The sequence below is a fragment of the Anomalospiza imberbis genome, chromosome Z (assembly GCF_031753505.1).
Source record: "Anomalospiza imberbis isolate Cuckoo-Finch-1a 21T00152 chromosome Z, ASM3175350v1, whole genome shotgun sequence".
NCBI classification, from domain to species: Eukaryota; Metazoa; Chordata; class Aves; order Passeriformes; family Viduidae; genus Anomalospiza; species Anomalospiza imberbis.
In genome coordinates, this window is record NC_089721.1 from 60,946,941 (window position 1) to 60,964,052 (window position 17,112).

At 37.1% G+C, this 17,112-nt stretch overlaps 1 protein-coding gene across 3 annotated transcripts in view; it reads right to left on the reverse strand.

The window, feature by feature from the left end:
• Positions 1–2,751: 2,751 nt before the first annotated feature.
• GAK (cyclin G associated kinase) overlaps positions 2,752–17,112 on the reverse strand; it is a 63,573-nt gene continuing 49,212 nt past the window's right edge. For 2 of the 3 annotated variants that reach the window (XM_068176074.1, XM_068176075.1), the window contains exons 23-28: positions 13,132–13,265; positions 12,679–12,798; positions 9,833–10,045; positions 8,278–8,426; positions 6,965–7,141; positions 2,752–5,393 (exon numbers count right to left, since the gene is read on the reverse strand). In XM_068176074.1, the coding sequence (XP_068032175.1) occupies positions 5,292–5,393; positions 6,965–7,141; positions 8,278–8,426; positions 9,833–10,045; positions 12,679–12,798; positions 13,132–13,265 (895 nt within the window). In that variant the 3' untranslated portion in view covers positions 2,752–5,291. The remainder of the gene's footprint in view (positions 5,394–6,964; positions 7,142–8,277; positions 8,427–9,832; positions 10,046–12,678; positions 12,799–13,131; positions 13,266–17,112) is intronic. The other variant, XM_068176073.1, reaches the window with a different exon arrangement.

Below are 17,112 nucleotides of genomic sequence, written 5' to 3' on the forward strand. Positions count from 1 at the left end.
ATTGTACCAAACATTAAATCTACTTTTAAACAAGGCTTAATTTGACTATTTTACCTTATATACATACAGGTATAAGTTTCATTTCACTAGTAGCAAAATTACACAGTACATTGCATTTCCTGAAAGATGGCAAAAACAGGAATTGAGTGTCTGTTCTGTCCTTCCACACACTCCAAATCAGAAAAAACCCACAGGTAATGAAAGTACAATCACAACTACAGGTAAATACAATAAGGACCTCAGAGCAAGCCAAGACCTTATGAGAGATGACAATCACTTCTAGAAATCAACATTGCAAATATACGGTACATTCCACTAGAGTTTTGGGAGTTCCCACAATGCCTCTTAATCCCCTTTTGGTAATAAAAGCTTCTATGACAACACGTATCCTTCATAAAAACTACTGAAATCATATTTTTGGAGCATAGGTTGGAAGCTTAATGCAGTCTGAGCTGCCGTCCACAATAAGCTCACCCAAAGAGAGAGTAAGCAAGCACTGCAAGATTCATAAAGTTCAGAACCAGAGCTCAGCTCCTCGTCATTGAGCTGGGTGCAAGAGGTGCTCTGCACAAGAGACGGGCTCAAAAGGTGGGAAATAATACATTCCTTTTACAGCTTTTGCAGGTCAATCACCTGCAAGTTCTTGACAGAAAATGTCAACTGAGTCATACAAGATTAACTTGAACTTATTTACAAAGCAGCCATTACATTGCAACTGTTGGACAATTAAGGACACAGCTAAGGAGCAACAAGGTTTCCACATTTATGCTATTCCTGAAAACATTTCTGTGAGCAGCAGTGAGTGCAGCAGCCAGCAAGTATGGAAACATACTGCCAGTGCTGGGGAAACTGCAGTCTGGCCTCAGGAAGTGGAATGGCACACAGAACACAGCAGCCCCAAAGGCCTGATGAGATTTCTGTTCTGCTCAAACTCCGCTTTGGTTTGTGCAAAAAACTGACTTTGTGCATGTAGCTTTCACAAACTAACTGTTGCTCTGTGCTTGGCAAGACAAATGGGAGGAATTGTCTAGAATTACCAAGAACATGGAGGTAAACAAGGCATTTTCCATGAGCACTAGTTACCCTCACAAGTGCAACACCAAGGACTCTGCCACTGTTCCAAGGAAATGTACTTCATCAGCACTTTTGGAGGTTTTCTGTTCTGTACTTGCTGAAGAAGCTACCACCAATTAGCAAAATAGCCGAACTTGACCCAATAAACAATGATGAAGACCTTTTCCTTCCAGGTTTTATGTTTTATGCCAAAAAGGCATGCCTGAGGTTGAAGACACCAACTGATTTCCTCCAGTTAAAATACATCACTTGTTTCTATTAGGCAGACTCCAGCCACACTCTCTTAACACCAATTCTTTTTCACAGATCTCTGCTTCAGAAGTTATTTTGCTGTACTCTCCAGATCTAACAGCAATGTAACACAAGTAATTTGTAATAAAAAAAAAAAAAAAAACCCAAAAAAAAAAAAAAAAAACCCCACAAAAAAACCTAGTGGAAACCTGGCCATTTTTAAAACCTGCTTTATATAAACTTGGGGCGGGGGGGAAATAGGGACTTGGTACTCCCACTTGTTACAGTCAGCAGTGTTCTAAAAAGGGATGGAAAGCAGACTGCAAACCAGGTTCTCTCTACTAGTCTACACCTGTTTTTAGCAGAGGTAGATAGCAATAGGTCAGTGGAGAGAGAATTAGAAAACAGCATTTCAGATGTACTTTAGAGCCCTGGTGTTTTTCTCTACTCTTCATTTAATCTATCTTGTGCTCTTTTCCTTTTTTCTTGCACTAACCATCTCAGCCCACTTACTTTTGGAAAGTGAGCCCTGGTAGGCTGCAAACAATATATGACATTAGTCAGGTGTTGTTACCAGACAGAGGAACAACCAACATGGGCCAGCAGGCACAACTTGCTGCAAGAGTCAAGGAAGTGCTTCGTAAAGAGAACCTCAAGTGCCTCAAGCAAATCCTTGGAGCACATGTATGCATGCAGAGTATCAACCTGCAGGCAACACCCGGTGACCTCACCTTCAAGCTTCACAGCCAGCAGAAGCAGACGATAATAAAGTTCAGCTTTCAGGTTGTGGCTTCAACACTTCAAAACTTAACTGTGCAGTGAACAACTAACATGAATGGAAAATAAACATTTTAAACAAAGAGAGAATCTAGCCAAGTCTCTAATTAATCTTTTTTTTTTTTAAGCCTGCTCTAAAAGCTTTTCAGTTTGTGGACACTAAGAATATAACTACAGTGAAATATGTGTGTTATCATTTGAGTGCACTCCTAATTCATACAGCAGACAGACAATTAATGACCAAGCACAAAGCAAAAGGTTGAAAAGCCCTCATTCCCAGACTGTCTACCATTTTTATTACTGTTTTAAGATGAATTTATAAAACTGCTGTACTTTTTTCTTCCAAATCACCATCTCCCACAAAAGCAACATTAAGACTCAATACACATTTATATGACATGTACTTTAACTTCCCTCTTCCCAGGTTCTTGTACTTAATATCTAAGCCTTGCACTAAGAAACACCTTTGGTGGTCCTCATGCTGCTTTTTGTTGCACAGAAAACAAAACTTCCATTTATTATGTGCATATTCACCACTTGAACTTTTTTTAATTTCCAAATTACAGTTTGCTTACAGAACCTTAATGAAATCCCCATTGTCTGCCCATTCTTGTATGTAACACAGAGAAATGACACAATAAAACTAAAATCGAAACACCCTACCCAAAATAGTTTCACCGTCAAGATTTATCAGTTTACCAAACCAATTTTCTCCCACATTCTTAGCAGCAAATTTCAATTATGTAGAAAGGAGAAGGACAGAGAAATAAGCCAGTTCCCCCACTGAGAACCAGAAATGACTAAGCCATAATATAAGCTGAGTGGCTCTGTCAACCTGACTGAAGTTTCAGTAATTATGTAATGGCTCCTGGAAGAATCCATAGCCAAATTTCTTGAATTTCCATAATTTTTAAAAGAGACGTAATTTCAAGAGATCTTCAGTTCCCGGTAAAATACTTGCACTCTTGTTTTCCCTGCTAACTTAAACTCACATTTAAGATGTTTCAAGAAAATTTTGCACGCAAGAGAAATTTAAAAAAACTTGATGTAGTCATCATCCAGAAAACACTACCAAATATACAAAGCAGAGGAAGATATTTTCCTCTAATTTTCATGTTTTAATTTTTTAAACACATATTTCAAGAAAAGAGCAATTAAAAATGTATGCCCCAAAATTACGTTGCCTGTACGTGCTGAATGAACGTGGGACTTTCCTTATTCTAAGCAGCCCCCTTAGAAATGCTTTATCTCTGAACTGCATATAGCACTACAGTCGAAGTCGTTATATATCTGTGTTTGTCTTTTTAAACCTATTACGAGATAGCATTCGCCCTAGAACTGCAAAAAGGTCTCCCACAAACCTATCCTACCAGCAGAAGCCTTTAATTTCCATGGTTGCAGAATACATACACAAAGAATTAATGAAGTGTCCAAAGGAAAAAAAGATTAACTCTTACTTCAAATCAGATAGCAAGTTACATATATTTATAAAGAAATCTACTGAGATTTAAGACTGCTTGAAAGCAGTAACTGAAATACAACAGCAGCTATGAATAATATATAACCTTCCTGATTCATAACTGATCCTAGCTTCACCTTAAAAAAAAAAAAAAAGAAAAATCACAGCAGCTGAATATATATGCAGATATACACAGACAAAACTTTTGATCAGAGGTTAATAAGTAACTCTGTTATATTAGAGCTAGAGACTAGACATTGCAAGTGTTCAGCAGTCTCTAACCCACCAACTCTTGGCCTGGTGCAGCAGTGGAAAATCTCATCCAACACACCTTTCAGGAGGCATTAGAATCTCATGTTTCCTGTTCAGATGGTGCTCAGCTGAACAGTTACCTCTGCTAATAATACAGCTTCCCTCTCAGTTAAGCATGCAAAATGTATAAAAAGGCAAGTGATCAAAATATCCCCTTGAATGCCCAACTGTACGGTATCAAGAGACTGCTGCTGAAGATTTAATAGCTCAGCACTGATTTTCAACATTTTTCAAACTTGATATGAAAATTGCATTTTGTTATTACACAGAGTATAACAGTCATTGGTCATTTGCATCATCCACACCAGCACTAGTGAAAAAGTGCCTTCTGAACAGGGATGAGAAACATGGCATGCTTTGTTACCAAGTTGTGTCTCTACTCATCTTGCACTAAGCAGTGCATGGAAATAGGTGAGCAGAAATTCAACAGTATACCAAAACACACCATGTTTTCACAAGCACTGATTCCATCCGTATCACAAAAATGCACAAGTTCAAACATGCAGCAAAATGTTTGTTAAAGCACTTTAAATGCTCACCAGATGATAATGAGTGATTTAATACTCAGACAAATCAAAGCACAATAAAAGATTTGTGCTTACACTTCAAGTTTCAGAGTAAAATTGTTTCTATCAGAGTGTTGGAAGTGCAATGAAAGGAACATTCCACTGAATTCAGAAACAGAAGACACCATTTAAAGAACTATAAGCGCAGGTCAGAGTACTGCAATAAATAAACAAAACAGTAGGAACATGCAGACCTCAGAGTCAAAATGTCTTTTTAGATTCAGGATATGTAAAAAAAGAAAACTAAAAAGAAAAAAAAAATCAAGAACAACCCTGTCTGACTTTCCCACATGTGGTGTCTTTCTGGCTAAACAACTGTTACGCTATTGTAAGGAACACAGATATTACCAGAAAACATTATTTACAGAATGATTATCAGATCGATTATATAAAATACAGATGAAAATATACACCCTTAGGTTTGAGATAAGCCAAGCAAATTCACTGCTGCTAACGAAAGCACTTTGAAGAAGGTGACAGGCACCAAATATCAAAATTGAATCACAAAATTACTTGAAGTAACAGACAAATTTGGGATGGTAGAGGAACAGCAAAGATAATTAAGTTGGAATGACTGATAACTAATACTAGCCTATCATTTATTACTTAGCTTCATTCAAATTCTATTTTTCTTATACGAAACTGAAGAGAAACCTTTACTCCCAGATTGTGATTTCTTCAACAGCTTTTTTCTTAATGCATCTATGTAATACTTTGTACTCTACATCTTACAAAATACATCCCCACAATTAAGTGCATTACTAGAAACTGTGCTGAAATAGTGGAAATGCGCTTCATAAATCTCAGGTGCAATAAAGTCATAACAATGATCAGCTCCAGTTTCTGGAAGCAGTTCTGTGAAAGGTGAAGTTTCAGAAGAGGGACTTTGATCCCTGGTTTTCGAACTCTGACCATGCATCATTCAATTCCATGAAGATCATTTTGGCATATTGCTCGTAGGGCTGTCCTGTGGCCTGGAAACAAAGAGAATGTACCATAAGCATTAAAACATTAGAAATTAGGTCTTTAGAAAATATCCCACCCCATTTATATTTGCTTTCTTACTCAATAGTTATAGACTGCTCTGTGAACACAGTTTTACAGACAAGAGAACTCTCCAAAATTATCCAAAGCTTGCAATAAGTATTTTTTAAACAAATCCAAATCCTTGGTTTCCTTATGTTACTTTCAAGCTTCCAGTACAATTCATAAGTAATTGAAATTTAGCTAAAAACAATTTTCAAAGCTGTTCTTTTCATAAATCGTTTCAGCTACTATTACTTACTAATCAAATTAAGTCATTTTTGGAATTGCTTCCTGAAAGATCTTGCAGTAGTGTACAAGGATAAAATCTCTTTAAAGGTGACTTTTTTTAAATTAAATTCCCTGGAGAAAAATCTGTTGCTGATTGTGACTGATGCTAAGACTCAACATGACTGACATAGCACTTCCTGTGTTTTTGCTTCCGTACTCATAGATAGTACACTCCTGATTCCCTGCCTCTTTCACAGCTGCCCTGACTCTGGGCCAACACAATCCAACCCTTGTGGTTAATAAACATCCAGTCCCAAAATATGGTTATCTCCAATAAAAAAGGGAAGCTCCAGAGCCTCCTCCAGTATCCTTCCCCTTCTCCTGCTGCTTAACTTTTGTCACCTGCAGTACTTTATTGACCTATAACAGGTAAGTGGCAGAATAAAAGAAAAAGGAAGACAAATATCCCTTAAACAGAGCTTTGTTCTGACTGATGAATTAAGGGCCTTACAGAAAACACCTAAAAAACTACCACAAAGGTGGAAGAAGTCACATACCCAAGAACTCTGAAGGAGAGTGGGATCCAAAAAACATAATGTTTGTTATGGACACAAGACAGCATAGGATTTAGACTACTGCTCACTAAACCACCAGTGAATGCAAACCTGAAAATTCAAACCAGTTATATCCAATGCTTCTCTTTCTATCAATGCAAGAGCTCAGAACAAGAAGCTACCTTGATACATTAGGATGCATTAAGTATTTTTATAAGAGAGCTGCAATGTAATATTCATGACAAAATTTTCATCTGATAACTTGTTTATTCTAGTAAGTTTACTTTTTTTAGTAAAAATTGTTCAGTAAATGAGGTTCAGCAGGTTTTTCCCACCAGTTTTGCTGTGGTAGCCTCTGAGTCTCCATACTAGTTCTAAAAGACTTCAAGTACCCGCTCACAGAAATTAAATAGATTCCACTAATCAGCATTAAATCTGACATCTGCCATCCGTCAGTCAGAACCCAGCATGACTGACCTTGGTGTTCAGTACAACTCTCACGGGATCTTTCATTTGTTAACACTTCTCTGTTGAATTCTGTGCTGTGTCAGGATGACAAGAATAATTCTGTACTACCTGAATGCAGTAGGACACCACATTCAGAAGACAATGGAAGCACAGTGAAGAACATCTAGGGTGCTGATTGAGAAGCAAGGCATTTGCCAGTAATCAGTATGGTATGGTAAAAGCAGTTTGTATTCCTCCTATAATAAAGAAGATCAGAGGAAAACACTCACCTTATCAGGATGAACCACAAGCACTGCTTTCCTGTAGTACTTCTTTACTTGTTCAGGAGTTACTAAATCTGCCATGCTGACTGGCTTCCACTTATTTTCCCCTTCCCAAAGCACTGTATGTAGAGTGGATATTAATGCTCTGATATTTCTCTCCTTTCCTTCAATCCATTCAAGAATCTGGGAAAATCAGAATATATAGAAGTGAATGCAGCACTGTAAGCATTTTCAGTCTCTACAGACATAATCTTCACTCTTGGCAAGACTACATGATCATGACTCAAGTACAGTTGACCTACTGCACTCACTCCCCAAATTCAATTGCCATAGCCACTCAAAAGCGATACTTTGCATCTACCACGAGAGCATAGCTCAGTTTATTGCAGAAATTCAGTCATTGCAAGAGAAATGACTGAGATAGTTACATGTTACAAACACCTGTATAATTAATGGCAAGAGAAATTACAGGACTAATTAAAAACATCTATTACAATTAGATATTATATTCATCTTGTTCCTGTCAGGGCACACATACAAATTATTACTTGATTTTTACAAAAGCATAAATATATTTTAAAACTTCTATTGCACAAGCTTTAAACAAAAGATCATGTCTAGTAATAATTCATGTTTACTTAAGCAACCTGCAGAAGTGCAGACTAAAGTGTTCTTTGAGATATCCCCGAAGTCAATTAGAGTAATGTTGCTCAGACTTTAACAGCAATATTCAAGCCATAACATAGGGATACAGTGTTTTCATCGTACACTTACTATCACCAGTGAGGATGGTAACTAGGTATCTGTACTTATTTCCATTTGTGGTGTTTTGTGTTAAAAGGTAGGCATGCAAGCTACCTACTCTCTCTTCAAGGAAGGACACTTTGTGAAAACAAATTTCAGCATTCCTTTAAAGTTCGTTTACAAACTTTTCTGAAGCACCATAAAGACTAAAAAACTGTAAGTGTATTAATATATGAAGTTATCAATGACTAATGGGTCAAAAAAATCTCAACAGCAAGGAACACATCCCAAACTAATTATACATCCTGTCTCCAGAACTCCACCTTCTAGTAATTTCTTAGGACAGCAGCAGCACTTCTTAATGAGAAAATGAAAGTACATTATCACCCTGAAGAACAGCTATTCTCACATACTTCATTTTTAAAGCATATTTTTGTATTATCAGCTAAATCCATCTTTTCTAAACCATGAACCTTTAGTTTCTCTGTTGGTCATTGTATCCTTCTGCTCTGTTTTCAGTAGTTCTAACCATAAGATCAGATTTTCATTTGAATCAAAATCACCGTTAAACAAACCTTGAGTTTCAAGGGGTCCATATCTTTAGACATCTCTTGTTTTCTCATCTCAGCAATTGTCTTTGGTCCCTTTTTATCAGATTTTGCTGAAAATCCTTGATTAGATAAGAGATCCTCAAAGTCATTTTCTGAAACTTTTGGCTTTTGACCTATGAAAAGAGAAAAAACATTAAATGAGAAGTTTCACTGGAGAATACATTAACAGGAACAATATATTGCCCTTAGATACACCTGGATGGCATTTATCACTGTCATGATAAATATCCTTCAGTGATGCCAAAAGTCACAAATCTGAGAAGGATAAAAGGGATCATTAACAAACTTTCAGTCCAGCAGAGCAGACAACCTAACATGCTAACCTCTGACTAAATACTTGCATGTCCTCCCTTTTTAAAAAATTGAGTAGATTTGAGGGAGCACACATCTATCCATGATTTTGGAAACTGCTCCATTTTTCCACTGTAAGTTAGTTTCAAATGCTATGCAGCAGTTTTTCAAGTAACCATATACTCAATACTATAATTGAAAGCATGTAGTCAACACCTAAGTATGTTAAAACTTATCCAGAATATTGAATGGATAAAATACCAACATAAATATTCATTACAGAACCAAAAAATTTCAGAGAACTGTAGAATAACTGAACTCTGAAGAGTCCTCTGGATGTTGTCTAGTCCAATCCCCACTCAAAGCAGGGACAACCAGGTACATTTGTTAGGTCCTTGTCCAGCAGAGGTCCATCTGTTTTTAAGGGAGAGGAATTACAACAACCTGTTTCAGCATTTCATCACGCCAATTGATTTTTTTTTTGCCTTGTTCTACAGACTTCGGTGTTCTGCAACCTATGCTCACTGCCTCTGCATCCTGACACCTTTTTCCAGATATGGACCAACAGAATAATTCCAACTTAAAGAAGTACCTGCTGTTCACTTACATGTCAGTTTAAGGGAAGCATAATCCTAATACCAACACATCAGAAAATAAAATTTTTCTAGAAAGTTCATACAGAAGAGGCCAAGCCTAACTCTATAACTCCAGGTTTGTCTACTCAACTGGAACATGTTAAAGGACTGTATGATTCCACCTGGTCCTGTCCCCATGTCTCTTTCAAACACAAGAATTTTCAGTAATTTTAACCTCAATCTTTCTCAAGACAAGCTACTCTTCTTCAGCTAGGAAAAACAGTGTATCCCTTTACTTTTGTATCACAAACAGAATATGAAGCAACATTATCAACCATCTCTCCCCAGATGGATCAAATTTACCTTTCTAAACTGACTGATACAAAACCAGTTCCCATGTGGGTGAGTAATTATAGCCTTGAGATTTTATGCCCAAACTCACATATACCTGTGCTATCATCAGCTCGTCTGTAATGTATTGGGATAGCTTTGGAAAGGCAGGATATCAGATTTGCCAAATGTTTTTCTGTTTTCTAGTAGACACAACTTAAATGTAAGTAAAAATATGAAGGCAGAAGAGCTTCTGCCGGTTTCAGCACACCCAACTAACTTCACATGGGACATTACAAGTACTACACATTCAAAAAACTTACCAAAGCTTGGGGCTCTGACTCCTCTTTCTTCTCGTCCTCCAATTACACTAAAGTTAACTGTGTAGTTGGGCTTAGCTGCTGTGCTGGACTTAGTCTGGGACTGCCATGAAGTACTTGGTGGTTTGGAGGATTTCTGCCACTGATTTCCCAGCTTCTGAGATGGAGCAGTCTTCTGACTAAATCCACTACCCAAGAGTCCACCAGTGGATGAACCTAACAAAAATACTAAGTTAGTTGTTCAGTTCAATGCCTGTCACCTGTTTAATACAAGTAACACAGTTTGGTCTTGACATATAACCACATAGCTCACAGTGATGTAACAGGAAAGTGTGGATAAAATGAAGAGTCTCTTTAAGAAGTAACTTGGATAGCAGGACCTGGAGGCTTTACTGAAAGTCTTCTCTTACAACTCAAGGTCTCAAATGTCAGTTTTAGCAAAAACATGCACCCTTATCTGAAGGGTCAGGCACTTGTCAGGCTAGGAGATAATGTGGCTGTGACAGTAGTTCTACCTCCCACTTCTGCTGATATGCAGTGCATAATAACTAATTACAAAAAATGGTAACAGACTGAGAAGATTTTCATACTAATGCTTTCAAAGTCTCTAGTGATTCCTTGCACTACTGTTTAAGGAAGATGAGAACATTATTCTATAGCACCATTCACAGTGCTATACAGGGAATATACTGCATGTGAGTAAGAAAAGCCCTGCAGCCTGCAGGAGATACTGTAATCACTCACCTGAGCCATAGGCCAAGCCTGTCTGGGTATACACAGCAATGCAAACTTGTTTCGCTCTTTCAAAAATGGCTACTCACACTTCATCTCTCCTGATGCCTCCCTTTTGAAGTGGCTGCCCATACCTCTAATTTGCACAAGAGGATTTCTCCCCACGGCCATGTACAAGATACCATACTATATCTTGAAATACCATACCTGATAAAACGCAGTATTGCAATACAACATCCAGTAAAATCTAGGAATGCACTGCTTTTTCATTAAATCACTCAACTGCAGCCAACTCAGTTTTCAGTCATTGACAACTTGTGAAATTTACAGAAAAAAATGTGTTACTAGTCAGAGCAAATAACCCTGCATACTGAAAAATTATCTCTTTCACCTTTTCTTTCTTATGTTTATTATTGCAGTTTTCAAGGCCAACAAATTCTTCCTGTACGACAAGTCAATGCCTCACTGTTCACAGAAACTTGTCAACACCACACTCCTACTTTCTGATGGAAGACCATTCCTAAAGAAGAGTGTGATAACACCAACCAGGCACAGAACACTCTTGGTAACCCACCAATATGCTAATACACGAGTATTAACTACTTTTAGCTGCTATTTCTTTTGGGTTTATAGAGCATTCCTATTTGAGCAGCTTGCACTCTCATAAATTTTCTTCCAGAACAGCATCTTGTATGTGGAAGCCAAAAAACTGCTATGAAAAATACAACAGAGTGTGGTATTCCAGTTGTATTCCAAAACTGAATTCCAGTTCTTGTGATGCCTTGAAAATTCATTTCAAGCCTGAGAATGTTAACTAGGACAGTGACATCTGGCTACTTCTTAATGCAGTCATTTTTCCTACTGAAAGCTAATGAAAAAGTAATGAATTGACCTAAGTCCTGCTAAAATTAGTTTGATTTCTTTCATCTGATTCAGTGTGGGCTATACCTACATCTTCAAGTCAATAAATTGACTTTTTTTACTGTCACACTATCTGTGCATTTAACAACCTGTGTTAACCTGAATTATTAAACTAGAAAATTTTTGATTTTTTTTTTTTACTGCAAAACAGCCTCATTGGTACTGCTTCAACACCAGAATTTTGCAGTGCTTATGCCCAAGCAACATCAAGAAGTCAAACACTGCATGCTGCCTAGTGTTTCTACAAGAATTCCACTCAATTCAATACACAGTGCTAACTGCCAAGGCAACAGAGTAAAACATCCATCAGCTCCAAGCTAAGAGAAAAACAGGTTTTCTCAATTCAGCAACACTAGGCTGTTCTGAATTATTCTGTGTACTCTGGGCAGCTGGTCACTTCTGTTATGGCAGTGTGGATTCTGAAATGCAAAGACTTCAGCTCTTTTTTGAGTGCTACAGGACTAAGTTCCTGAGTTTCACGCCAATAAAACAACCTGGAACAAGAGTTACTCTGCAATGTGTCTTATCTTCCAGAACTCCTTGTACCCTTCACTGCAAACCGTCAGACATTCATAATGCTTTTGGTACTGGTGTGCAATGTACGGGCTTGATTTCTGCTCATCTTACAAACATGGTAGATGTGAGTAGCAGAGCTATGAAAATCTACTGAATTCAAAGGAAAGTACTGAATTAACTGTTACTTTGGAACTAAACAAATTTAACTAATTAAATCCTGCTTTCATTTTAAATCTTTCAAGAACAGTATTAATCAATGCTAAGTAAGAAACCTCATGCTCAGTTACTGAATCAGCAAACTCCTGGTTTCTCTTACCATCTCAACTCGATTCTCACGCATTAATTATTTTCACTGTTCTTACATCACAGCTGTAGATATCTTCTGAAATATTATTCTGGATGTTTAAAAAATATCTGGAAGATTCAATCTTTTCTTGTTACTCATCAGTTCTCAGCAAATATCTCAAGCTGGACATTGACAATTAAAAGGAAACACTTTCCTTTATAGGCTGGGAAACTAAATAATGGCAAACTATATAGTGGGAAACTATGGGCACTATATAGTGCCTTTAAGGCACTTCCCTTATAGCCCATATAGGCTGTCAGTAACATTTATTGGTACACAAAGCAAATCAAACAGTAGAGGCACTAAATATAGTCTATCAAAAGTAAGATCATACCTGGAAGGCCAGATCCCAGATTGGCAAGATCAGCAAAAGGATCAAAGTTCTGAGCTTTTGCCTGGCTAAAAGACAAACCTGAAGACACACTGGACTGGCTTCCAGTGGAAAAAGCTTGGCCTGTATAAAAAGAAGATACATCACATACCTAGTCTCTTTGGAAATTGAGAGAAAGAATAAAAGTAGTATCGACACAACACCTCATGCAAACCACTGAAATATTCTACTTCACATCGTATTTTCCCATTACAAGAATCAGCATTACTATAGAGAATTGAAACAACTTAAGTCCCGTGTCTTGAACTTTAATCTGAAAAACTACACAAGTGCCTTACTAAAGGAGCATTTAAGCAGCAAAGCAAAAATACATGAAGACATGTTCAGTAGTTTCAGATGATTAAACCGACCCAGTCTGGAGTATTCCTCTAATGGAAAAATTTAATTTTGTAATACCTTCACAAACAGGCTTCAGCTGTGGTGCTGCTACATTGCTGGTTGTTGAGGAATCTGCCCATGAATCCCATCCACTTATGAGATCTGGGTGGCTTGTAGATGATGATATTTTAGGTGGCTCTGGTGTCAAATTGCCAACAGAAGAAAAAAGAAATGTTTTCATGTTTAAGAAAACCATTATAATAGTATATATATTTGCCTATACCGACAGAATGTGTATCACATTGTCAGCTACACAGCTTCCTTAAATCTCTCGGTAACAGTTGTGCAGTCTTAAACAGGACTTAGAAGGGTTGTACCACTGGAATTCCTCCATTTCTATTTTAAAACATCCCACGCACTTCACAGACAAGGTATTTTCATGAACAGGCAATGCTAAGAATGTAACAGCTTAGGCCTCCTGACCAAAAGGACTAGCTCAGGTACAGATCTAGGGCATGCTGCTGTTTCTGACAACACAGCTGGTAAGCGGAAAGCAGCAGTGCTCCATGAATGGTGCTCTTTATCAGTCAGCAGTCTGGGTGTCACACAGGTGAAGCAAGTTCACTTCAAAATAGAGGTTTGCCTAACCCAGGCTGCTTGTGACAAAGGAGCCTCTTGGCCAACTAATACACTCTTTGAAGTGTAACACACAAATGAATGCACACAATGGAAGAGCAGGATACAGGAAGAATTATTTCTTTCTGGGAAAAGGTAAAGAATCTCTAGCTGCATGGATGAAAACCACTTTTCTATACACCATGATATCTAAATGAAATAGTCATATTTAAAAGCATGCAAGGGTGCTGCTATTAACACCTGGAAAATGTCATCTCCCATCTAAAGGTATTATAACTGCCATCCCTGACACTTCCAAATGATTCCCCTTATTCAATTCAAATGATTACCCACTCACACAAACTGTGGTGAGCCATCCTCAGAATGAGATATGCTATGTACAGAACACTCAAAACTGCATGCCAGCTCTGAGCATTCTCCTTGAGCAGAGCTTGTGGAGCCTCACAGTGAAGCAGGACAGCTCTTGAATGTAACCCCTACTTTAATGCTGTAACAGCTGTCAGTGCTACAGGGAGAGGGGATATTTCAGTAAAGCACATTTAGTGGTGGTCTAAGACATTTCACAGACATAGGGTTAACCCAGCCATCCTTAACAAAAGCAGTAACATTCTGAGGCTTTGAAAGTCTCAACTACTACATCACAGCCTTTCACTTCTCTCACCATCTCAGCTTTACATTCTAAATATTAATATCAAATCATCTTAATTAAGGAAAAAATTAGAAGCAAATTAAATACCCCTATAGTACCTCAATCTACTAATACCATTTATAATTAGATCTTACAGCTGCAAAGTGAGCACATCAAATACTGTGTAACAAGCATCTGCCGAAAGCCTGTATTTCAGCACTATTCTCCGCTGCACGTGAGGGAAAACATCAGAATAAAATTCAAGAAGTACCCACCATTTCAGCCCTTTCTCCAGGCCCAGGCTTCATCTCCCTGCTTCTAAAACCATGGGAGAAACAATATATATTGGTCTCAATACTCAGGATCCCAGCTATCTGCTAAACCACAGCGTCACTGGCTATAAATCAGCACCTATTCATCAGCTTAGAACTTTATTGTATCATATTCCACTCCCGAAAGTTAAGCAAGCCTTGAATTACTACTAATATTGATTTTTAGGATAGAAATTATTTTGTTCTACAATCTCTGTGATTAAAAGTCTTTTTACAGGAGCATAAGAAAATTAACACCATCATATGAAATTAACTATTATGAAAACAAATTGAGAGAAACAAGAACAAATTAAATTACAGCCAAATGCATTTGAAGGATTGAGAACATACTATGGGAATGAGCTGTTTTATAACAGTTGGCTTAAGAGAAGTCAAGTTCATTGCCCCCTTCACCCTAAACTAAGCAGGAAGTAGCCTACTGCTACGTACAGTAGTAAATTCACTATTAATAGTAAAAGCTCATATACAACCACTATACTTATCAGAAAATTTTGAAACAATGCAGTGTACAATATACTGAACAGATAACCCATTCTTCCTGAAACTGTTTGTTCTTATGCTATCTTCTTTTTAGGTCTACAATGTGGGCATTATGTCAGATTTTAATATCAAGAGAAAGTGTTATCAACTTTTTGATGTTGATACTTTGACTTCTACATATTCTGAAGAGGTATGATGAGACCATACTGAATGCCTATTTTTATAGCTGACACATTGCAGTTCATACAAACACATTAAGATAAAGGAGCAGAATTCCTAAAGAAATGGTAAAACATGAACTATAGCTCAATTTTCCAAAAATGGAAGCAATTAAGATCATGAACATGCAGATCCAAACCTGGTTGTCTCAGGTTTTTTATGTTTTAATATATGCATATTGATAATCCTTAGCCATACAGCAATGAACCACTGGCGGTCACGGCAAAAAACATTGTTCTTTACTAACACTGCTCAAACTAAGCTAAGATTCAAGAATAAGGTGGTGGTAATCAGATCACACTTTCCAGCTTCCCAAAATAAGAGACCTGCATTTTACGACACACAACTTCACATAAGGTTTTCTTTATTTAGCTTGTCATGTCTACAGGAAATCCTTTAATCACAGACAACAGGATTTTCTGTGAACCAAGAGGCTGGTTTAGTATGATGCAAGTTTTTTTTAACCTTATCTAAAGCCTGTCTGAGAACTCAAGTTCACAGAAACTAACTTCTCCTCAGAAGAAAACTACACTGATCACTCAGGTTTCTTTTGATCACCCTCCAAATCTCCTGCTGTCTTTGAGGGAAGTATATCTTGACTCAACCTGCATTAAAGATGATCTGCTACTTAAAAAATACAGAAGAAAATTAAGTTACCTTGTTAATACACAGCTCTTTAGCAGCAATAGCACAACATTTTCCTGTTACAGGACAGAATGCCATAAAATACCAGATATTGTGTAAGAACTATCCTTCATTTTAAAACTCCTATGATTTTTAATTTTAAGCCAACGTCTGAGAAACACAAGGTTAAAGTTCTACATCTTGAACTTGTGTTCACTGAAACATCTTTTCTCCTGGTATCTATAGCAGTTTAATAATCATTTACTAACAAATGTTATCCATCACTAAAATTTGATTCTAGACACTTTACAACTGCTCCAACAGTAGAGTCATCAAATCTCACTACTGCAGCTTATTTTGAATGGTCACTGCCATTATGACTAATTTATTTTTAGTTTAAATTTTTTTCTCCCTTTAATGATCTTATGTTTGCACTGTCTTCTGCTCACTTAACGCAGTTCTTCTGAATATGTCCTTTGAGAACATGTTCTTATTTTTCCTTTCTTCTCCAGTTACTAGTGATACTGTCCTTTCAGGACTTTAAAAATCACATTAAGTGCAACACAGTCATTAATATGCCTTACTTACTTGATAAAATTGTTACCTGTAACTGGATAGAATGCTGAAGGCTCAAATACATACATCATTTCAGCTAAACACACATATGATTTCTCATTTGAAAGACAAATGTAAAGGAATATGAAATGCTACCCCAGTTCCTCCACTTCCACACAGTTTTTAAAAATTGCATTGCAATAGAGAAATATTGGGAAATCAATGTAAAACAGTAGCCTGAGGAGAAAATGGGTACATTTTAAGTATCCTTTCCTATGTTGACAGAAAGCTCCAGAAATTACATTAAAATAGCAGGTATCCTAATACACTTAGCAGGGTGCAAGCTATCAAATAAAATCAGGAGTAAGCACAAAACAATAAGCATTGAAGTTGCATGTAAAAATATTCCATTTTTTCTCTACTTGCTGTTATTAACAGCTGACTATTGATGGTGTTCTCAAGGTTTCAGATAAACATCTAGAAATCCGTATTTTATTTTTCCCACTTTAATTTAATACATAAAATGTTTTTCTGTCTCCTCTCTGATATCAGGATTCTGATATCATTAAATGTGGAGAAAAGAAC